Here is a 24,499-nt window from a genome sequence, read left to right as displayed (position 1 = left end):
TTAGTGTATTTGAATAAAGATTTGTCCAGGGTTTTGACAAAGTAAATGCAGCCCAGTGAGACCCACCAGTAGAGAATAATAGGTATCCGGTGACTGTGAATGATTGAAATTAATTCAGTATTCATTTAGAATATGAAAGTTACTTATTGTCTTGTAGGTGGCAATGATTTATATGACAAATACAATCAATAATAAAAGACTAAAACTGATATGCATAGAATTTCTTCCCTTTGAACGACGGTAAATGTTTAAAAAAGGCTTGGCGCACGAACTGTTGCTGATTAGATCCAGTGTGGAAGAAAGCACTGAGTGAATGTGCAGAGGTTTCCCTCATGATACCACGAAGAAGAGCCAGAACCGATGATCCCTCAGCAGCAAACCAGCGAACATCAGACCCGGCAGCAACAAAAGCCCAGAGCCTGCAGAGGAAAGAGAAAACAGCGGCAGGTTTTAAACACCAGCGGCTCGGAGCAGTCTAATCCTTCTAATGCTTTCAAATTCTTTTTTTTTTTGATCATGATACAATAGTTTTCTGTATGTGAGGCGACCTGGAGCGGAGATCCTCATAGGCACACAGGCACCGATTGCCGGAGTGCTTATAAAATGCATTATTATCAAATCCGCAAAATCCTGTGTAAAATCAGATGTCCATAAGCAGTAAGTAACTCTATATAGTCAGAATTATTTGATTTAATGTGATTATTTCAGCATCCACGGGCAAATGATGACAGACATCTCCAAATTGTACTTTAAAAAACATCTTGACATCAATTTTCGTCGTATTCCTCGAAGTGCATGAGGATTTGGTATTTTTCCTCCTATTTTTTACTTCTTCCTTCAGTGGCCCTAAAATGGCTTTCGGAAAAGACGCTTAACTCCAGGCTTAAAAAGGGGCTTAAAAATATATAAACTGGGTAAAATCACTAGAAAATGTAAAATCAGCTCAAAGTGCTAGAAACTGCTTTAAAGAAAAGAAAATGGCCAAAATGTCTGAAAGAGTCAAAATGGCTAAAAACAGCAGCTGAAACAACTGAACAGGTTAGAATAGAAACAAAAAGGTTAAACTATGCAGGTGTGCTATTAGGTCCCCCTTGTAAACGAGATGTTGCATCTCTAGGGGCTTTCCTTACAATAAATTCAAATATTAAAAAGTTATTAAACTTGTGTTTTCTCCCAACCACTGTTGTCATGTGACCGGACACCCAAAATACAATGAAAAATTTGTGTTTTCACTTGAAGAGGTTGTATAAAGTAAAATAAAAATCCCTTACTGATGTGCCCTACATACATAATTATACCTTTTCAGGTGGACTTTATATAAGACTTTGGTTGTAACTAATCGGCCAAATGTAAATGATGGGTCAGATTAAATTCAGTGTGCATAAGTCACGCCAATACAACTGTTTTGCTTCGATTTTGAATTGAACAATGCTGCTGGGCGTCCGTTTACTCAACTGAAAGTTGACAATTTGAGTCAGACAAAAACACATCGAAATACAGAGACTAATCTGATGCAGAGCAGGAACAGTGGCTCTACAAAACCATTTAACAGTTTAAAAGATTCATCTCTTAATTCTTAGAAATTAAAACAAAAACATAAAAAGGCATTCCCCTCCCCTCCGGTATGAAACGAGACTCACAGAAGTTTCCGTGTGCTGCGTTGCTGCACGGCTCGCCGCGGTAGTGAATGAACTCCCCCTCAACATATTCGCCCTGCAAACACAATTTAAAACTTATTTGTTCCGACTTTCACATTACATCAAAGTATTCTGAAATTGCCAACCCTTGAAAAACAGCCGCGCACATTGTCGCAGTCACAGTCGGCATTGACTTCCACACATAGATCCAGAGTCAGACGTCCGTCCGTGAGAGCTTTGCACGGGGGGCGGCAGTCCTTCATCTGTCCTCCGCCATAGTAGTTAGCGATGGTCTGAAATCAAAGTAACACATGTTACTTTTCATCTTAAAGCCAGATATAAATCATTATAACTCTATTTCTGGTAACTTTTGGGCACTGTCAAATATAATCAATTAAGAAGTTCTCATAAGGAAACCAAAACCTTCTTTAAAGCACCGTTTACTTTTAGTTTGAATGGGGCGATTAAAAAAAAAGCCCTCAAGCAACACACGAGGCACTGCTGATCTTTATGTAATCCAAATGGGAAATAAATGTGTGTGAATAATTTTTTTCTATGGTTTGAATTCAAACCTTACTTACAAATTGTGGTTCAAAAAGCATGTGAAACGGCAAGAAACAAACACTCAGAAGCCACAAGGAAAACTCAAAGCCAGTGGTGTGGAGGCTGAGAGCTTCAAGGGGTCAGGATAATGCCTTCTATTTTCTTTCCTCTTTTTTAAATCATAAAAAAAATAAACATGTGGGCTTTAAACTTTCCATTTTTGTATTTATACACATTTTCAGTACAGAATATATATTATATAGATTGTAATGCCGGGACACACCATGGCAAATATGGAGGTGTCAGTGCATTGGCGCTTGAAGATATTGTGTAAATGAGCCTTTTGTGTCATTCCAGCAAACTGTCATGATTCTGTGACTGTGTTTTATTGTTTCTTCACTTGACGGGTAATCGGGGGGTAATAAAATTGGCCAATAATGTCTGAAACGCAAAGAAAAATGACATTTCATGACCCATATTTTATTTTTTTTTGAAAAAAGAACACAGAAAACTGACACATTTTCAAACATCACATATTTACATTTTGCACGTTGTTGCTGGAACTGAAGTTTTAAAATAACTTTAACAGAAATTCAATTTGAAGCATCTATGAGGCAGAATTGGTGATTTAAGAAAAAAAAAGTGATCTGTAACAAATAATTTAAGTTAACACTGAAATGCAAATGTGATATATTGATCTGAAGGTGCTTCCGCGTCACTGGAACAAAAAAGAAAAACACCAGTTTGACTCTGTTGTTGTTGGTGGGTTGTTTTTTTTCTTTCTTTTTTTAATTCATAGTGTATGTAAAGTAGTCTTAAAGCTTTTATTCCCCTTTGTTTCTTTGCTGAAAGGAAAAAAAAAATCACAGACACATTTTGCAGAATAGAGTGGGATTTTTGTTTTTACCTGGTTATTGACTACCCAAGAGTAGTCACACTTCGAGTTAAACACAAGGGTTGGACTTCCACAGCATGAATAAGTGGATGTGGTCTCCTTCATCCAGGAGCCGACACATACTGACAATGCAGTGCCTGAGAAATGAAAAGGAGAAAGAATAAACTGTGAATGAACCACAAAATGTACACAGTGTTAAAAGATATCTTTGGATGTTTCATTTTGTTCTTTTAGTTTTCTTATTGCATACCATGGAGTTTCTATCGCAGTGGGACTTTCCTCAGTGACGCATTCAGGGCACAGTTTAAGTTTCATAGAAACGTGGAGGGGAACGGTCGGGGAACTCCTTTTTCATTTAACCTTCACTTTCAATGATGACGAATAACAACATTTCCATAATAAATCAATCGATAATAACAATATTTAATCATCATAACAGCAGATATGCACATAAATAGGTTGTCAGCAATCTTTTAGAGGAAAAAAAAAAATCTACTGTCATCTAATATTTTTTCATTATGAAATGTTAGTCGTCATGAATCTGGAAAGCACACACGCACACACACCCTCACTAACACTCTCCATAACTAAAGTATATTCACTCTATATCTTGACATTTATACACGTTTAAACGATCAAACTCACAGAAGTCGAGCTCGCCTGACGCATAGCAACAAACTCCATTAAAAAAGTTTCGATTTAACAAGATTTGTCTCCTTGTTGCCTCGTCACCCAACGAAAAAACACATTTCAACCAGTTTTCATAATGTACACGACGATGTCTAAAATTCGGCGGCATAAAAATCAGCGAACATGTGTGGGTGCGTGTTTTTTTGGGGTGGCGGGCGGGTGTGTGGGTGGGGGGGGGGGAACCACCAGAAACGCAAGAGCCGGTGTTTTTCCCACGTGCATGCGTCAAAGTAAAGAAAATTGGGTTTTTTTGGTCACTTTTACGTTTTAAATATGAAAGACTGGATTAGATTGAACGTTTCTACTCACATAAAATGACGGCTGATATCAAAACTTTTCGCTCCATCAGTTCCTGAAATCGCTTGGGTTCTAGTCATACGACGAACGCAGCAGATTAAGAAGCCAATGCGTATATGTCTATGAATGCTCCTCCTCTACCGCGTACTAGCAGCAGAATGTAGTTTCTATTTTGGTCCACTTCCCGTTACGGCGCCAACACTTATATGGGACAGTTAGTACTTTAGTTTCACTTCAGTCTCGTCATGTCTCCTCACAGGCGCACCGTAGCTTCCCTACTGTCTCTGTGTGAGTATTCATATCTTATAATATATTAATGAGCAGGAGGGAAATGGGGACGACATCGAAACAAACGCTGTATTCAATGCTGTTTCTGTTTTTCAGACTTATGCCTCAATGTGGGAACGGTCGTCGGCCAGGACCAACTGGTTGTGGAAGCTTTATCTGGGAATCTGTGCACAATGCAGTGCACCGCCAAGCAGCAGCCTGGTGTGCAGTACATTTCAGTCAGGTGGTACAAGGTATGCTCTTTGCTTTACTACTGTGAGTGCATTCTGCGTGTTTACGTGTGTTTGTGCGTGCATTTCACTCCAGAGTTGCCCAATCTCAATTTGTTTTCTTTTGAAATTATGTTCCGGCTCGACCCACAGCAGAAAACCCTTTCACTTTCTTTTTCTCAGAATTCAAATTTTCTTAGTGTTTTACTCCGTGGTGGAGGTCATCTGCCTTTTGCAGAGTAGAGAAATAGAAATGTAACGACTCCAAAAAGAAAAAATTCTAAATTACTTTTCTCTTTTGATTTATTTGTTTTATTGTATCTTGATTCTCAATTCTCAGTCGTTAAGTTGCTGGTGCAGTGGTTAATGTTCTCAAGGTCTCCCACAGTTCAAAAAACATGCATGCAAGGTTAATTAGTGACTCTAAATTGCCTGCAGTCAGTTTTGTAAGTGTGATAAAAAAACAAAACAAGAGCTAGGTTCAATGTTCAGAATCTATAAAATTGCGCACAATATTATATCTATCATATCTAAAATGAATGACTCCCACGTGAAATGAATAAAATCTTGCTAAGAGTCGCAGAAGTTATCGCAGCAAATTCTTAATTTGGTCTTCTAAATGGTATGAAACTAAGAAATTGGATCATTTATCTGAAGTCAGCTCTGTACCACAAGTTCCCAAAGCCCAGGATGTACATTAGTTTAGCATTAAGCCCATAAATCACGTTGTAAATCAGCTTTACCAGTCAGGAAAAGTTGTTTATAAGTCAAGTGTTTGCTGCTGTCAAGCAGACGGTGATCATTTTGAAATGATGCAGTCAAAAACTGTACCGAATGAATCACTGTGTACTTTGGTGATCCCCAAACAGGTGATTGAGGACTCCCGATACGGCCTGTTAACCAAAAGCCTCCCCAACGGCACGACGAGGTGGTACGCTGACGTGGACAGACGCGTGCATCTGGTGGACGACTCCTTCGACGTCGCCCTGCCCAGCGTGAACTGCGACAGCAGCGGCGAGTACGTGTGTCACCTGGCGGCGCCGGTGGGGGAGCAGAACCGCTACGGACAGGTTCAACTCTCAGTGAAAGGTAGGAATTTCCCACAGGGGGGGAGGGGGGTGTCCCAGTTTGTCCTGTGTGTCATTCAGACGCCCCCATGAGGATCCTGTGTGACTTTAAAAAGAGAAGGGGAACGTCTAGACTGAAGCTCTACGCTGCCAAATATAATTTATAGATGAACAAAAACTCACATCCTTTTTTATTATTTTTTTTGGAACAGTTTTGAGGCTTGCATTATTTAACTTGAATTATATTTCCTAAACTTCTCGTTGCATTTCAGAGTTTATAGTACCTTGATCAATGTTTCCGCGTAATAAAAACATGTAAGGAACCAGTAAACAATATAACCTGAGCATGTGGCCAATCACATGTTTCGAATTGTGTTTCTCAAACTTGTTTAACCTGATTGCTTTTTTTGTTTTGCAGATTGTCCAGTCATCGCTAAAGAAAATCACATGACGAGCTCTTTCATGATTATCATTGCCTCGTCTGTGCTGATTGTCTCTCTTCAGCTATACTTCATAAGCTATGTAAGTACACACACACACACACACACACATTAGGACTTTCCACTACAACATTCACATGGTTTTATATAACACAGCCTGGTTCACATGAAATAACAGATGTTATTGAATTACACCCACAGACTTTCCTGTTTCTTTTCCGACGATCTAACTGTGTTGTTTCTTATCCCCAATACAGGTATGTTTGAAAAAAACCCTGAAAAGACGAAACAAGAGATTACAAAAAGAAATCCTACTTGGAGCGCCGCTCCGACCGCTCGACAAGAAGGACTTAATGATGATCTACACATTAGGACCCAAAACGTCGTCGTCGAAGCACCTCTATGTGTGACGACGATCAGTTCACCTGGTGGCTCCTGTCAGGGCCTCTTAAAGTCACTGCGGTGGTGCATGAGCCACAGCACTGATTGTAGCGTCAGTCCACATCTACTTCCAATGTAGCTCCAAATAGCAGTGTCTGTGTCTGTGTCCGTGTCCGTGTCCGTGTCCGTGTCCGTGTCCGTGTCTGTAACCCCTCCCTATGATTAAAATCATTACATATTGCGCGGCGATAGTTAAAATAAATCACTGACATTCATTCTAATTGGAACAGTTGAGTAAATGCATGAAATCCTTTGCCCATGTCAGCGACATTATATGTGAGTGTGTGTATAATGTGTGTGTGTGTGTGTGTGTGTGTGTGTGTGTGTTTTGTCTGCGTTCGCCCTGCTACGGAGCTCGTCCCGGTGTGGACTCTGGCTTCACGCACACGTCAGAGAAGATGCGGCTGGAGAGTAGAAAGTGCTCTTGTGGAAAAAATGTCATCGATACTTAAATGTCATCAACTTTCACAACATCATGTGGGAGAAACCCGAGTTCTCTTCAAAAGGAGGAACTGAAAGACATACGTCAACAGACAATGCAATTTATAGACACAACAGTCCCTCTGTTCTTTTGTTAACAAGGTCTGCTTTAACTTGTTTATATATTTTTTTAGTTTATATTTTTTAAAAAACATTTATGCTTTGGAAATGTTTAATAACCTGAGGTCATTAAAAGATTCCTAAATCCTTCATGTCTGCTGAATTGTATCTTTACTTCATCCTAATCAATATAAATATGTTTATTGTTTGTGTGTTAATATTGGGTAAAACCTTTATGGCTCAGATGGCTGAGATATCAACCATTTGTGTTCTCGTCGAATTCCTTATGAATCCAACACAGCAGCATTTTGACACACTGAATTTATCACTTATCAAACTCAATTTGTAATAGGACAGAAACAGAGAAAACAACAATAAATAGTCAAAAACAATGTTTAACTAAAGAAAATATGCTGTTGTAAAGGACAAAGTGTCGCGTGTGTATAAATCTGATATTATCCAGTAACTGCTCCTTCACCAACAGTTCTGAACCAAAGACGGAAGCTAAACCTTTGTTGGAAATACTACTTTATACTGAGCAGCTTTACTGACTTCTATAGCGGTGAGGTGCTGGTGAGGTGCTGGTGAGGTGCTGGTGGGGTGACGGTGGGGTGACGGTGGGGTGACGGTGGCGCTGTGTGGTGGGATTAGGACTTATGTTATGCCATTTCCCGGGACGTTTTCTCTGAGCTAATTATGCACTAGCAGTTTTTTTGTGTTTCTGTTATTATTTAGTGCTTTGTATTAACGATGTTGTAAACATTATAACACCATAAGTGGCAGCTGATGATTGTTCTATGTACTCTAGCGAAGTCTGAGCCATCCATTTGTCACAAACCTTGCTGGTGCAACTGTGTTGTGAACAATTACTTCCTAATAAAGCAAACAAGTGACAAACAGCGTGTTTATTAGGTGTAATAGGAGCACATAGTCAGTCAAGTAACGAAGCAAATGAAGGTTAAATGAAGCTCAGCAGAAGTAAAGTCAAGAATCCAATCATGTGAGAACAACATTCAAACTACTGACTTGAAAATTAAATAGTTTTTTTTTCTGGGCTATTTGTTATTGTGGCTGTTTTGTTAATAAAAAAACAACAACTTGCAATGTAACATTTCAAGATATTTTGTGATTGGTACAAGTTAACTTATGATGAGATGAAGATGCAATCTTTACTCAAAGCATTCTCAATAATGCTTGTGTGCAACTGGAGTATTTACAGGAGGCATGTCAAGGAGGTCGGCGTTGGTTCTCAGATGTCTTTCCAGAACTGTAATGTTTGCCGCAGTCATGTCAGTCCTGTAAAGGATTCAGAGAAAGTGACATACATGATGAAAGGCCGGTTCCTCCCAGCAGAGTTGATCTATTAATAAGTTCCTTTTTCTTCCTTTCTTTCTTTCTTGAGCGGCGGGAATGGTAGGGACTGGCTTGAACCAGCAGATGGCGCCATGGCAGTAGTGTAACGTCACGGATGACAACTGCCATTGAAAAGTGAGAAAGAAGAAGGAGGAGGAAGAAGAAGAAAGAAGAAGAAGGAAGAAGAAGGAAGAAGAAAGATGAAGAAGAAGAAGAAGAAGAAGAAGAAGAAGAAGAAGAAGAAGAAGAAGAAGAAGAAGAAGAAGAAGAAGAAGAAGAAGAAGAAGAAGAAGAAGAAGAAGAAGAAGAAGGAAGATGGAAGAAGAAGACCTAATTAAGTTGCCTTAATTAATCACTGAACCAACTGACCTGAAGTCCTGTTGATTTTATTAAAGTTCAGGAGTGAAAATAGATTAAAAAAAAATACAATTTAACAAACCTCAAGTTGAGCAGATCAATGTTGAATCTACTTCCTGTTACAAATAAAGTAAAAGAAAAAAAGAAAAAGTTTAACCAAGTGGTAAACAATGGATCATTATTAGCAACAGATGGGCTGAGTAAACATACAGTTTTGGGGATGGACAGCGCAGTTTAGAGCCACTGGTATCCAGGTCTACAGAGGAGGTGTTGTTTCTGTTGGAGGAGGAAGGATTTCCACAGCATTAGTGTCTGTTGTTGTGTACTGTTGCACTTCAAGGCAGAGTGATATGGTGGAGGTTCACTTCACAGACTTACATGTAGCCAACACTGAGATTGTAGGCATTGTCTTGGCGCCTGCAGAGGTAGTAAACATTTAGCTTGATTCATTTATTCCGTTGAACTTGTGCCTGGAATTGAATCGAATTGGAGAAAGTTGGAGATGATACCTTGAAAATCTGTTCCAGAAAGACATCCTACAAGAAGGACGACAGTTAAATGTCAAACTCAAATTTCTAATGGTGAGAAATGTAAAATCTCAATCTAGCACAAATGAAAAAGTTGGACCTGGATTTCTCCTCATTTTTCCAACCAACGCGGTCGTCTGGACTCCTCCTGAAAAGAAAACATGAGCTATTTGACACGACTCAGGGCCCGTTTATACAACGTTTTCAAGTGAAAAATAGAAAAAGTTAATTGTGTTTTGAGGGGCCATTTAAGCGACAACTGTGATAGGAGCCACTGAAAACACAAGCTTTAGAGAACGGTTCGAAAATGCTCCAATTCCATCATGTAAATGGGGGAAAATACGACTTTTGAAATTTTTCTGAAACCAAAATGCAAAAATGAGACGTTTTCTCTAGAAAATTTGTCGTGTAAAAGTTGCCTAAACGTGAATGTTTGAATGTTCTTACCTGGAAAGTCGGCTCCACAGAGACTTTCTGTTTAAAAAGCACATCATTATTTATTTATTTTTTTTCTGTTGTTGTATTAATCCAGTTTGTCAAAAAACAAAAAACAAAACAACTATCTACTAACCGTTTCTCTGGCCTTGGTGGGCGATCCCTCTCATCAGGGTATCTTCTGAACATTTTGATGAAGAATCAGAGGTTATTTGTCATGAAGAAAAAGGCTCATCAGTGACTTTATTGTTTGTGATATAGGACAAAGACATAAAAACAAGCCGACTTATTTACCTGGATAGTCTATCCCACAGGGATCGCCTGCAAAAAATTAGAATTGCAAAAATAATAATTTGCTTTAAGCTACTTACAGAAGATTTTCTAAATTTCGAGTTCAGTAAATAAGTAAATGTACGGAAGAGTTTTAGGGCCACTGAAGAAGAAAAAAAAATTCGGAGGCTAAAAAAAAAAAAAAAAAAACCCTTCGTGGCCCCAGAAAAAGTCGAAAATCAAAGTCGAGATTTTTTTTTCGGAGGCTAAAAAAAAGAAAAAACCTTCGTGGCCCCAGAAAAAGTCGAAAATCAAAGTTGAGATTTTTTTTTCACGGTGGAAAAAAAAGTCCGTCCATCCACATGCCAGCGCGTGTGACTGCTTCCTCAAAATGCACATCAGGCGGTTTCATGAAGTGATGAAAAGATGCTTCAGAACAGACTCTAGCTCATAAACACGGTGCAGTTATCATCAGTATCAGGACTAGAAGAGACAGAGCAGCCTGCTGCCTTGTTCCGTCTCGGAAGTTCGTCGAGTACGAAGGACAAAGGCAAATGTGTTCTTATTAATCAAGGAAATCCTGTGTAGAATCACACGTCCATAAGCAGTAAGCAACCCGATATAGTCAGAATTGAGTGATTTAATGTGAATTCCCATCTACGGGAAAATGATGAGGGATGGATAGACGGTCTCTCCGTGAAAAAAAAAAAATCTCGACTTTGATTTTCGACTTTTTCTGGGGCCACGAAGGGTTTTTTTTTTTTTTAGCCTCCGGATTTTTTTTTTTCTTCAGTGGCCCTAAAACTCTTCCGTATAAATGAAACATTTTTCATTCACAATATTTTTTTGAAACACCAATTTTTCCAGCTCTGCTAGCCAAGATGAACCTAACCAATAATGTAATAATTGCCAATGAGGTGAAAAAGGGGAACATTTTAGATGTGGAAAAAGCCAATAACAACAGTAATCAAGCAGATCTTAAGGGCTACATTTGACCCCCAGGCTTTATGATGCCTGGATCTGTCATAGTGGAATATATTGATATATTTCAATGAAATATTGTTCATTTTAAATTTCAGTTTTTTTAGATTCAAGCGTGTATGCATGCCTTTTCTCGGGTCGCGGCGGCGGCGTCAGAGAGTCACCAGCGGGCTTCCTGTGGGTTGGAGAAAAATACTGTGAGGACATGCCTGAAATTCCAGAGTTCCGACATGTCAGCAATAGTTGGACAAATCTTTTCTGTAAATGTCTTGAAGACAAATTGATCACGGCACATTCTGATTCATTCTTCTAACTGAGTGGTATCTACCTCCTCCTCCAGATGCACACGCCCAACACTGCTGACAAGATGATAATGATGAGCACAAGAAGCGACACCGGGATGAACACTGGCGCAGTGGTTTTCAGTTGGTACATTAGTGACCCTGGTGATGAAGAAAACACATGTTAAAAAAAAAATCCCCACGAATCATCCTCGAGTACCATAATCCAGACTTGTGACTGTTCTCTAACCCTTCACACTCAGGCGGACGACGCTTGCTTGTTGCTTGTCCCTCCAAAAGGCGGCAGTACAGTTGAGACTGTGAACTCCGTCTCCTCCAGCAGCCATGAAAGTGATGGTGGACGTCGTCTCCCAGACGCCTCTGGATGTCATCGTGTGCGAGACCTTACTGGTGAGGTCTGCAACGCTCCACGAGAACACGGGAGGGTGCGAGGGACATGTGTGTTCAACAGAACATGAGACGGTGATGGTTGAGCCGGCGTCCACTTCTGCCGGAACTGGAGTCATCAGTGGTTTGTCTGGGGAAGCTATGCACACCACAAAGCAGAGTGTTACCAATAAGGGAAGCCTGACAAATCAATCCACTACCTAGATGGGCTGTAGTAAGTTCAGACCTTTCATGAGAAGGAACACACAACTGTTGTTGAATCTGTATTTGTCGTCTCTTTTCTCCGCATGGAAACAGAAGGGCCCATTGTCAAAGGCTTTGATGTCATCGATTTCCAAGTTGCAGTTTCCCTCGTTCAGGTTTCCTAAAATTCTGGTTCGGCCCTTAAAATGATCGAGTACTTGGCTCTGGCCATTATGGTAGACAATGCCCCCGTTTTTTTTGGACCAGATGCCCCGAGTCATAGGGACAGCGTCATTGTCTTGGAAACTGCATGGGATCACCACGCAGGAGCGAGTCAGGGCACTGAATTTGATCGGGACATCGGCAGCCAGAACGCTGAAAGCTGAAAATAGACAATGATCAGCGGGAAGCAGGCGTATTGTTATCTGAGGAACATAAACTGTATAAGTCAACACTCATCTCTATAATAGTCAACCTCATTTTAAGGGATCACTTTTGAACTCACATTTTATGCGAATGGTTGCAGAGTCTGACGTCTCCCCTGTTATAAACCGAGCAGTGCATGTCAAGGTTTTTCCATTGTCACCCGTAGAGCCACCAAAAGTGAGATTCGACACAGTGGTGTACGAACTGGCAAAGATCTTTCTGGTGTATTGTGAACTCTGCTCATTGTTGAGGTTCCACACGATGGTCGGCGTGTTTTTCTTGCACTTGTAGGAAACAGAACATGTCACTCTCTTAGTTGCTCCCTCTTTCACCTCGCCCGGCGGCTCCACCATGGAGATTTTATCGTACGGACCTGAGCAGAAATGTGACAGTGATGTTTGGCGATTTCAAAGTAACTTTGGAATTCCAGCTATAATATATTTTTAGACTCACATTCGACATTAAGCTGGAGGTTGCTCGAGGCTTTCTGACCACCAGGGTGTAAAACACTACACTCCACAGCCTGGTTCTCTTCTTCTACTGTCCAGGTTCGTTCTACAGTCTTTTCCCAAATCCCATCAGACACCAGAGTGTCCAGCAGTTTGTCTGTTCCAGGGATACCACTGATGGTGATGCTGGGGGGATCAGACAGACATGTGTGACGCACACTGCAGGCCACTCTGCTCTGCTCGCCCACCCTGACGGCACCGATGATTCTTATCTGTGGCTCCTCTGCTTGATCTGCAAAACGAAGCAACATTTAAGGACCAAAGTGAGACTGCAGTCTCCTCTGACATTTATCAGTGCATGAACACATTAAAATGCATCTCTGAGATAGTGTGTTTCTATGCGTCACTTCATGTTTTGGGAAGTTAAAAAAAAAAGGGTTTTCACCCTTCATTTTAGAAATAAGGTTCCTGTCTCATTCTCAAAAGTTATGTAACAACACACAAGAATTTTAAACAAACCCAACATGCTGCACCTACTGTTGATTCTTATGAGACTTTCAAATTTAAATTAGGAGTTATTATTATTATTATTATTGTTATTATTATTATTATTATTATTATTATTATTATTATTATTATTATTATTATTATTATTATTATTATTATTATTATTATTATTATTATTATTATTATTATTGTTATTATTATTATTATTATTATATCTTCCTACTCCTTTTCATTCATGCAAATGTAAATTAAGTGGATTCTGTTGCTTCTTTTGTTTTGGTTTTAATTTTCTAAATGTATCTTTTCTTTCTTTTTTACGTTTGTATGCTTGAAATAACGATTTATTTATTGATTTATTTTCATTTCTTCCCCCTTCTTTTTTCCTTAACACCTCAGTTTCACATTTCATCCAAACAGTGACCATAAAGTCAAACAAAGGAAACAAAGACAGAACAGTTGATATATAATAGAAGCTTCAGTAGTCTGAGGAAAACAGTCTGGTTTGGTGTGAATGTCATATTGCATAAGCCATGTCGATCCCAACAGACAAACGGTCTGAAGACAGAAAGAACCTCACTGACACACTATTCGCAGCAACTGTTTCTCCAAGGCCTACAAATCCAAGACAGACCTCATCCAGTATGGGGTCTACACAGAACACACTTACAAAGTATACTGCATGGGCTTTATCCAACCTGAAAACTGAATTCACTGCCCCACATGTTGACAATTATGTCGACACCTTTTGGCTTTGTCGAAGCACCCAAACATTTTTTGGTCGAAGGTCATGAGCAGGGTCTCAGAAATACTCGGCCTCAGCATCCCTGTCTGCAGTACAGTTGTACCACGAGCTGATACTTCAACATTACAGCCGACTATTCATTTCAAAATGTTCGTATTACTAGCATTGACCATGGCCAAAAACACTGTTAAATTGGCGAGACAAAGGCAAGATATCAAACCTTGAAAAAACTAACAGCACCGTCAAACGACAACTCAGAATCTCATGAGAAAAACTGGTCATCATTCACAGTATCTTTTTTTTTTTTTTTAAGTTTTTGTTTTGAATATTTTCATAATGGACAATATGCGCAACATATGTTCTGCAGATTAGGTAAAATAGTGATTATGCTCATGCTTGATGTTTAAAGTCTGGCTGCCTCATCATTGTGAAATCAGTCAGTACTCACCCAAAACAATAAGTTCAGTGGTTTTGTCAAGAAAAGTGGGACCCGGGGTGTGGAAGGACGTGATGGGGTTTTCATCGATCCAGGGGTAGAGTTGCTCATGGCTGTGTGACATCGCCAGCCTTTCAATCTTCAGGCTGCAGTTGTTCTCCCGCACTGATCCAATCAGGCTGGTTATCCCATGAAACTTACCAACAACGTTGTCGGCTCTCTGGTCGAATACAGCTTGGTAACCACCGCTCTGGTACAAGTACCATGTAACAGGAAGGTCGGAAGGTTTTGAAGTACTGTAGCTGAATCTACAAGGAATGATGATACATGATCCTTTCATTCCTGTGATGCTTCTGGGTGTGGTGAAGGACCAACCACGAGAGAGCATATTTCCTACAAAGAGAAGAAATAATTGAAGATTTGTTTTGATGTCAACAGATACCGATAATAAATAGAAATAATTAGTTTTCTTTGTTAATTTGTTCTATTTTGTGTTTAGTGCCTGTGATTATTCTATCTCTGCCCGATTGTTTTTGCAATCTGCATTTCTTTGTCATTATTTAATCACTCCATGTGTTTTCCTGTGCCCTTTTTGTCTATGTTTGGTTTCCCTTTTAAATTTGACTCTGTTTGTTAACTCCAACCTGCAAGAAGAAAAGTGCATTAACCTCATAAAAAGTTGACACCATGTGCTGTTATACTGTGAGTCATACAGCCGACAAAAACAGTATTTTACGAGCCTTAATAGAATGATCTCCTTATTTTATCCATCAATTTGCAGTCCAGTGTTTGCATTTTCCTCTTACATAGCTATTTCACAATTTACAGAGTTTTGCTGTCTTTATCTTATTCGGTGGTCATATTTGTGCACCTGGTGACAATCTGTCCACTATAACTTCTGTCCATCAGAAAAAGAGCTCATCACCGAAGTATGAACCTACAAATCAGTGGTGCAACATGTGGTCACTCACTTTTAATGTGGATGGTTGCAGAGTCCGAGGTCTCGCCTGTCGTAAACCGAGCGGTGCATGTCAACGTCTTCCCATCGTCACCCGCAGTGCCAATGAGAGTTAGACGTGACGCAGTGCTGTATGAAGAGCTGGAGATCTTCTCTGTGTTTGATGAGTGCTTATTGTTGTGGTTCCACACGATGGTCGGGGTGTTTTTCTTGCACTTGTGCGAAACAGTGCAACTCACACTATTTGCTACTCCCTCTGTTGCCTCGTCAGGCCGTTCCACCATTGTGATCTTGTCGTACGGACCTGAGCAGAAATGTAGTTTTAGATTCTAGCCTAAGTTTATGATTATATATAGGTTATAGATCATATTGTACTCACATTCAACATTAAGCTGGAGGTTGCTCGAGGCTTTCTGACCACCAGGGTGTAACACAGTACACTCCACAGCCTGGTTCTCTTCTTCTACTGTCCAGGTTCGTTCTACAGTCTTTTCCCAAATCCCATCAGACACCAGAGTGTCCAGAAGTTTGTCTGTTCCAGGGATACCCCTGATGGTGATGCTGGGGGGATCAGACAGACATGTGTGACGCACACTGCAGGTCACTCTGCTCTGCTCGCCCACCCTGACGGCACCGATGATTCTCATTTCTGGTTCTTCTGCTTGATCTGAAAATAAAGACTTGAAGTTAAATTTGACCTTTTAGGTTCCAGAACTGACATTTCCAAACATGGTGTGATTTGTTGAGCAGGAATCTTCTGGTCAACATAACGTTTTTAAGGCAGGGGGCCATAAAATCCATTTCTCTCTCTCTCTCTCTCTCTCTCTCTCTCTCTCTCTCTCTCTCTCTCTCTCTCTCTCTCTCTCTCTCTCTCTCTCTCTCTCTCTCTCTCTCTCTCCCTCTCTCTCTCTCTCTCTCTCTCTCTCTCTCTCTCTCTCTCTCTCTCTGCTTTTAAAGTATTGGATTAAAAATGACTTTTTTCAACTTATAACTTTATTCTCATTATGATTTCTTGTCAACTAATCTTTACTTGCACATAAAAAAACACATTTCAAAAAAGGCATACTGGTCGAGGAGCACACACATCCACACATCCAGCAGTCACAAAATGATCATCACTTTTTGTTTAGAAATATATTCATATCTTAAAATGCAGCTCTTTAGCACACTTTCTCTGTAGTCATCCACATGCATCACTTCATGGAATAAGATGACACTTGAAATAGAGTGTTTTAACACTTTAACTTACAGTACGTCGAGAAAATAAAGACGTTCCTCTCTTTACTGGCGTTGTTCTCAGAACAACTCAAGTAAATCTATAAATACAGCTGTCATGTCAGTACATTGATTTCCTCCACCATTTGCACTGACATTAAAACACAGACTATGATTATAACTTTGGAAGGTACTTTTAAGTGGCACTGAAATGTTTCAAAGAAACTTTTTTTTCCCCAGAACTGTGGATTTGATGTACTGTTGTAAAAGACCCTTTTTCTTTTGATTGAGTTTGAAGTTAGTCAACTTTGAAGATGACAAAAGGAGGGTTCAATACAGACTAGTCAGTTAAAACACATTATTAATACATGAAAACACGTTATTTTTATTGTGTATTTGTTTTGTTTCATTCATAGTCCCAGACATGGCATCTGAAATAAAACTTTGAGCTGAGGCTACCAATGAGTATTTTCTGCCCAAAACGTCTGAATTTATGGCCACGAAATATTAATTTTGAGACCATGAAATAGTAATTTATGGCTCCAAAATAGTAATTTGAGGGCATAAAATAGTAATTTAACATTATGAAATAATCATATATGGCTGAAACATATTAATTTGAGACCATAAAATAATCATTTGTAGCTTCAACATATTAATTTGAGGCCACAAAATAGTAATTTAAGACCATGAAATGGTCATTTATGGCTGCAAAATAGTAATTTGAGCTTACAAAATAATTATTTGTGGCAATGAAGTAGTAATTTTTGGCCGCAAAAGCTCTATAATGGGGGCGACAAAATAGTAATTTAGTTCCACGAAATAGTCATTTGAGGCCAAAACCTAATAAATTGTGCTGACAAAGTAGTAATTTGTGACTATGAAATTGTAATTGGTGGGCATAATTTACATTTTTATTTCAGAAGTCATGTCTGGGGGTCCATAGTTTCAACTATTTTAATGACAGCCCTGCGATACTGTTACATGTAAGCTGTTACTGATATTACTGAGTCCTGATTTAACAGCATCACTTTTGTTTAAATTTCTACTTGGTTAGAGCTTGTTCAAGAGCACATTTTCTGGATGAACTAAAAAAATGTCTTTGACCTTGCAACAGCCTGATTTATTTTGAAATCCTTACCTCCAATACAAGCAGTTTACACCATGAGTTATTTAGATAATTTGGATGAAACTGCTTCATGAATACATACCTAAAACAACAAGTTGAGTTGCATCGTGAAGAAAAGTGTGACCCAGGGTGTGGTAGGACATGATGGGGAACTCATCGATCCAAGGGTAGAGTCGTTCTTTGTTGTGTGACATCTCCAGCCTTTCAATCTTCAGGCTGCAGTTGTTCCCCCGCACTGATCCGATCAGGCTGGTTATCCCAACAAAGTCACGAACAATATTATTTGCTCTCTGGTTAAATACAGTTGGGTAACCCCCACTCTGGTACAAGTACCATATGACTTGAAGGCCAGCCGGTTGGATTATACTGTAGCTGAATCTACAGGGAATGATGATACACGACCCTTTCATTCCAGTGATGCTTCCAGGAGTGGTGGAGGACCAACCACGAAGGAGCATATTTCCTAACAAACAAACAAAGAATTTTAAGAAAAGATTCCGATTTCAGTAAACATTCCGAAGACAGACGTCAAAAAAAGGTTTCGTGTTCTCCTTGCCACATGCCTTTACCTACTTAGTGCAACATGAAGGAACTCACTTTTTATCTGGATGATTGCTGAGTCTGAGGTCTCTCCTGTCACAAACCGAGCTGTGCATGTCAGATTTTTCCCATCTTCACCCGCGGAGCCAATAAAAGTTAGATTTGACACAGTGCTGTAGGAATTGCCAGAGATCTTTTGGGTGGTTAATGGACTTTGCATGTCTCTGTGGTTCCACACGATGTTCGGCGTGTTTTTCTTGCACTTGTAGGAAACAGTACAAATCACACTCTTTGCTACTCCCTCTGTTGCCTCGTCAGGCCGTTCCACCATTGTGATCTTGTCGTACGGACCTGAGCAGAAATGTAGTTTTAGATTCTAGCCTCAGTTTATGATTATATATACGTTATAGATCATATTGTACTCACATTCAACATTAAGCTGGAGGTTGCTCGAGGCTTTCTGACCACCAGGGTGTAACACAGTACACTCCACAGCCTGGTTCTCTTCTTCTACTGTCCAGGTTCGTTCTGCAGTCTTTTCCCAAATCCCATCAGACACCAGAGTGTCCAGCAGTTTGTCTGTTCCAGGGATACCCCTGATGGTGATGCTGGGGGGATCAGACAGACATGTGTGACGCACACTGCAGGTCACTCTGCTCTGCTCGCCCACCCTGGGGATACCGATGATGCTCATCTGTGGCTTCTCTGCTTGATCTGAAAACCAAAGCAACAATAAAGACCACAGGAGATCCTTCTGACCTGTGGCCATTAGACTCTATGACGTGTTCTTTACAAATAATGTTTGCAGTGTTTTCGTTTATTCATTTCATTTTTCTACTATTATACTATTTGATATTATCTATTTAATTTTGATTGTGTCTTATTGGTATTTTCATCATCAGAGAATTTCCCTATTCTATTCTATTCTATTCTATTCTATTCTATTCTATAAGATAGAAAACTTCTTCCAAAGTGTCACTGGCATTTATGAAAATAGAAAATCTTGATAGTTGGTTACACGATAATCTTATTTTCATTTTTCATTTTCATTTTTCAATGTTCAAAATAAAATCAAGAGTTCAAAACAATCAATCAAAGACATTTCACCACACAAACAGTGAATAAGTAACACCAGAAAAATGTAATCAGGTTGCACGTTTAAAAAAAGAGTGAGATGAATTACTTAACAAATCACACCCCTTCTCCATAAATAATAGATCTTATTAATGTATTTTTTTTCGGCTTCCACTTATTTAATAATCAATTAATGTAAGCATTATATTAAGACTTATTATCTGTTGAAAAAGTATAAATACATGACATGTTCTTGAAAAACAGTTTGAATTCCCTCCGTAGGAAGGTAATTCTGTAAGAGAGTAGAGAGTTCTCACCCAAAACAAAAAGTTGAGTAGCTTTGTCAAGAAAAGTGTGGCCCATGTTTTGGTAGGAGGTGACGGGGTTCTTATCGATCCAGGGGTAGAGTCGCTCATGACTGTGTGACATCGCCAGCCTTTCAATCTTCAGGCTGCAGTTGTTCTCCCGCACAGATCCGATCAGGCTGGTTATCCCATGAAACTTACTGACAACGTTGTCGGCTCTCTGGTCGAATACAGCCGGGTAACCGCCGCTCTGGTACAAGTACCACGTAACAGGAAGATCGGAAGTATTTGAAGTACTGTAGCTGAATCTACAAGGAATGATGATACATGATCCTTTCATTCCTGTGATGCTTCTGGGTGTGGTGAAGGACCAACCACGAGAGAATATGTTTCCTGCAAAGAGAAGAACCATCTAAAGAAAAGATCTTCATCAGCAAATCGATAGCTGGAGGGAAATACCGGACTCTTTTTTCAATCTGATATGATTTCTTACGTTATCAACCACGGTTGTGAATTAAACATCATAAAATACCGTGGAACTGTAACCAATTAATATTTTTGGTCATGTGAAATTAATTACTCAAGCCCACTGATGACTCCTTTGCACTTACTTTTTACCGACAGAGTGATGCTGGTTTCCTGCTTCTGTCCCCCAGAGAATCTTGCATAGCATGTCAGGAATCTTCCGTGGTCATTGGCTGAAGCTGTGAATGTCATTGTGGAGACGGTCCTCCACCCAGCCTCCTTTGATACCAAGGTGGTGTCTGTTGAGCTCGGCATGCTATTGTAATTCCATGTCAGAGTTGGCACATGTTTCCCGCACGTGTATGAGGCTGTGCACCGTACTTTGCTTGCATTTCCCTCAAGGAATTCACTTGTTGAAGGGCTGATAGTCAGCTGTGATATGGAGCCTGAAATGCAGGTGATGATTAAAGCAAATCTCAAACAAGAAGCTGTTTTGAATGTTACTCACCTTGCCCATTACTCACATTCGGCACTCAAGATGTAGGATATAGAGGCAGTGATGCCGCCGGGGTGTCGGGCAGAGCAAGTCACGATTTGATGATCTTTCTCTATGAACAAAGTCGTCCGCAGGGTTGTTGTGGTTACACCATCGGACTGATCGGTGTGGTCCAGACGATGGTCTTTCAGTGGGATGTTGATGCTTATAGTCGGGGGCTTGATGGAACAGGTGTGCTGAACGCGGCACAGCACAGTCACAGACTGTCCAACTTTCATCTCTCCGAATATCGATACCTCTGGTTTATTTGCTGTGGCTTTTGCAAGAGGAATGTGGCAAAAATAAGAATGGATTCAACACAATAATCCCTTGGTACTCAAAAGATCAGACTGGCAACTTACCCTCTACATTGATTGTTACAGTTTTATCAAAGAATCGGTAGGTTCCTCTCCCGACGTTCTCCGGATCGACCCAGGGATAAAGACTCTGCCTGTGATGATGCCAGGTGACTGGTTCAATCGTTAAACTACAGGTCTTGCGGTATCTTGAGGTCCATACATATGTTTTTCCTCTGAATGCGTCGATCACAGAACCAGGATTCCAGTTGTCATAAACTAAGGGATAGCCATGTTTAGCATACTGGTACCAAACGACACGATCTGGTCTCAAAGGTGGATACTGGTTGTAGTCGAAACTGCAAGGAATGACAAGGCAGGAACCCACCAGTCCGGTGATATGGTTTGGTACCTGCACATGCCAAGCATCAGAGCAGCAGAAGATACATCCTGTAGAAAGGAAAAAGTTTGAAAAAAAAATCGATGGATATATTCATATCCATAAACATTTGTACAGTAAATGTGTGTGTGAGATTGTGCGTGTACTGCAGTACCTAGAAGACAGACACAAAGGATAAAGTGGCAAAATCCGGGCATCTTGGAAGGTCTCATACGCCTACAGTGTATGAATACAAATAAAAACATTTTATCATTATTGCACCGAAACTATACAGCCTGTAAACATATATTAGATGGAATGGAGATCGGAAATCTGACAATCGTAGGAGAAATAAACACGTTTTTTTTTCCCTTTTTCTTTTTTTTTCCTTTTCAAACATGCAAAATATTACCTCTCTCTCTCTCTCTCTCTCTCTCTCTCTCTCTCTCTCTCTCTCTCTATCTCTCTCTCTCTCTTTCTCTCTCTCTCTCTCTATATATATATATATATATATATATATATATATATATATATATGGGGGAAGTATAACTTTTTTCATCCTACCCCTTTACATCTTTATCGTTGCAAATCAGACAAAAGATTTTTCTTTTTCATTTTTCTTAATTTACGTCAGTGTTGTTTAATCCTACACCCAATAACAAAAAACAGTGATGATTTATCCAATCAGACAGTGCAACACCATAACCCACAAGCCCTTGCTCTCATGGCAAAACCCTGCGCCTCGCCAGAATCAGCTCTTTACATATCTTTTTAAACTGTGTTGTTTGATAATGATTTATTATCTGTACATAAATTATTCCATAATTTTTCACCACAGTTGGTGATACACAAGTTTTTCTGAGTGGTTCAGACGTTCGGAGGTTTTTAACTCTAATTTTCTCCTGAGTTTGTAACTATTTTCTCTCTCGCTGAACATTTTCTGAATGTTGTTCTTTGCTTTAAAGAGTATTTAGAGAGTTTTGAACTGGATAAGGTCGGTCAATTTTAAAGTTTTCAACCGTAAGAACAGTGAATTGGTGTGATACAAAAAAAAAGTCTATATTGAGTACAATTCTTATTGCTCTTTTTTGGGGGGAAAATAAAGAGTCTTTGAAATAAATTTGCATTTGTTTCCCCAGACCTCCACACCATTATTAAATAATATATTATATATTATTATTATATTAAATAAGGTAGCACCAGTGAATTGTAAAGAATGTGGAGTGATTTCTTGTCTAACAGATCCTTAGCTTTGGGCATGGATTATTACTCCAAAGAATTTGTTTTGATTCACCCTTTCAATATCTACCCCCGTCTAACAAATAACTCATATAGAAAGCAGCAGGTCAGATCTGTTCTGAGTTCTTCAAGCTGGAAAATAGTTTCCACCAGTAAAAACCGTGAGATGAACTTCTTCTTTTTGAGCCAGGTGTGTGTTGGGTATTTTCCATTAATGATTAATGATTATAATAACGGCACCGACGGTATTGAAATGTTTCACACAAACATGTGTGAGACTAATTAACACTTTATTTCAAAGAGTTTCATTGTTAATAAAGACTCAACGTTATTGCAATATTGCATTTGTAAAGACATTTGGGAGGAGGTCTACTCTTTCTGTTTACATGTGACAGATCACTAAAGCAGAACACGTTTTCAAGAAGAAAAGACAGACAGAGAGACTGAAAACATTTCATAGTAGTATGAAAAGTAGTAAAGACAACTGACACAGATCACAAGTCAAATCACTACAAAAGTAAACTGAATAATTTCCCAACTAATGAACAGACTTATGACTGAGACACTTCTCCCATCTGCATTTACTGATTCTACCTTCTGGGTAATGAAGCATGGAAACCTCTTTCTATTTACATGTGACAGGATCACTAAAGCAGAACAAGTTTTCAAGAAGAAAAGACAGACAGAGAGACTGAAAACATTTCATAGTAGTACATATATATATACTATATATATATATATAAAAAAATACATTCATTAGATAATAGTGTTTTTGTCTCTTATTTCAGAAATTGTGTGTGTGTTTGTGTGTGTGTGTGAGCTATTTTTTCTAGTGTGTATATATTTATCTCGAAATTGTCTGTCCTGTATTTCTTTGAATTCGCTTATAAATTTACAATGAGTATTTCCACAATTTTATAAAAATGTTTTTTCGCATAAATCTATTTCCAGTGGTACAATGCAATACTGTGGAAATTAGGACGATTGTAAATTAGTTTATTTGAAGATTTGAATGACTTACCTTCAGAGTTGACGGTCAATGAAGAGTATGGCTGTTTCTTGAAATTCTTTCAGCTCGTCGTGTTTCCCTCCATGTGACCCCCCCCCCAGATGCAGATACAGATGCTTCGTGTGAGCCTCTACATGTCAGTAGTTAGGGGGAGGGGGTGAGGGGAACTACAGAAATGGGGAAATAGGCTTGCCAGTCACTGCTGCTGTTATGTGCTTTTGTTAATACTGTTTAAAAAGTGTTGTACCATAAATATATTAAACTGTAATGTCTTGCTTTGGATTGAAAAAAAAAATGTCTGTGCAGAAGATTTTGAGATTCTTTTTTTTTTTTTTTTTTTTTTTTTTTTTTAACAAGCTGAAACTAAAATGAGACTATCATATGGGACAAGCAATTGTTATTATATGAATTTCAATGTATATAATGTAAATTGAATTTACAGTTTAAACGAGTGGTTTCAGTTATCTCTTAAAACATATTATGAAATGGGTACATTTTGGTAAAAAAACATACATGAATTAATGCTAATAATAATAATAATAATAATAATAATAATAATAATAATAATAATGAGAATTAGAATTAGAATTAGAATTAGAATTAGAATTAGAATTAGAATTAGAATTTGAACTGCATTCATATAGCCTTTTTCATAGTTTGGAAACTTTACTTTTGAATCTTAAATTATCGTCCCGTCCACGTTTGGATCAGAAATCACTTTATAAATAGCATGTTTTCTTTATGCTTTTTTGTTCATAGAATTCTATATTTTTTCTCATGTTTTGTATGTGTGCATGCTTGCTAAGGCATATATGCGGATATGTTTATAACTTTTTGTCAATAATTTGTGAAACAATGAGTTGCATTCTATTGTCTGAAAATTACTAAGCAAGATTAATATATCTAAAGATGAAATGATGGCTCAATCAGTGGACTGATTGAAGTTTGTGCTT

General features: G+C 39.0%; 3 protein-coding genes across 4 annotated transcripts; 1 reads left to right on the top strand and 2 right to left on the bottom strand.

Annotated features, from left to right (window-relative positions):
• Positions 1-2: 2 nt before the first annotated feature.
• On the bottom strand, positions 3-4,193 carry LOC308114690 (uncharacterized protein). The gene is made up of 5 exons (XM_080471779.1): positions 4,075-4,193; positions 3,088-3,212; positions 1,805-1,930; positions 1,641-1,713; positions 3-419 (listed from the first exon to the last, which is right to left on the bottom strand). Exons 1-5 carry the CDS (start codon positions 4,109-4,111, stop codon positions 331-333), a joined length of 450 nt encoding a protein of 149 aa, XP_080327905.1. The 5' UTR covers positions 4,112-4,193; the 3' UTR covers positions 3-330.
• On the top strand, positions 3,937-8,153 carry cd83 (CD83 molecule). The gene is made up of 5 exons (XM_080471778.1): positions 3,937-4,350; positions 4,447-4,583; positions 5,429-5,648; positions 6,045-6,148; positions 6,324-8,153. The coding sequence occupies exons 1-5, from the start codon at positions 4,308-4,310 to the stop codon at positions 6,474-6,476; spliced, it is 657 nt and encodes a 218-aa protein (XP_080327904.1). The 5' UTR covers positions 3,937-4,307; the 3' UTR covers positions 6,477-8,153.
• On the bottom strand, positions 7,939-23,630 carry LOC308114688 (uncharacterized protein). Of its 2 annotated transcripts, none has more exons than XM_080471776.1 (27): positions 23,559-23,630; positions 21,474-21,535; positions 20,986-21,369; positions 20,613-20,900; positions 20,235-20,534; positions 19,636-20,016; positions 18,671-18,958; positions 18,302-18,595; positions 17,787-18,167; positions 15,740-16,027; positions 15,374-15,664; positions 14,415-14,795; positions 12,722-13,009; positions 12,348-12,641; positions 11,886-12,224; positions 11,502-11,798; positions 11,299-11,413; positions 11,098-11,145; positions 10,014-10,040; positions 9,856-9,900; positions 9,732-9,758; positions 9,385-9,432; positions 9,267-9,293; positions 9,136-9,174; positions 8,968-9,033; positions 8,840-8,873; positions 7,939-8,343 (listed from the first exon to the last, which is right to left on the bottom strand). In XM_080471776.1, exons 2-26 carry the CDS (start codon positions 21,529-21,531, stop codon positions 8,867-8,869), a joined length of 5,001 nt encoding a protein of 1,666 aa, XP_080327902.1. In that variant the 5' UTR covers positions 21,532-21,535; positions 23,559-23,630; the 3' UTR covers positions 7,939-8,343; positions 8,840-8,866. The 2 variants fall into 2 exon arrangements, with proteins under 2 accessions (XP_080327902.1, XP_080327903.1); XM_080471777.1 differs by lacking the exon at positions 7,939-8,343 and adding an exon at positions 8,447-8,522.
• Between the last annotated feature and the right edge of the window lie 869 nt (positions 23,631-24,499).

This window comes from Lipophrys pholis (genome assembly GCF_963383615.2).
Source record: "Lipophrys pholis genome assembly, chromosome: 9".
Classification (NCBI taxonomy): Eukaryota; Metazoa; Chordata; class Actinopteri; order Blenniiformes; family Blenniidae; genus Lipophrys; species Lipophrys pholis.
The sequence above is the reverse complement of the archived record's forward strand: the minus strand, read 5'-3'. Positions and strand labels throughout refer to the sequence as shown.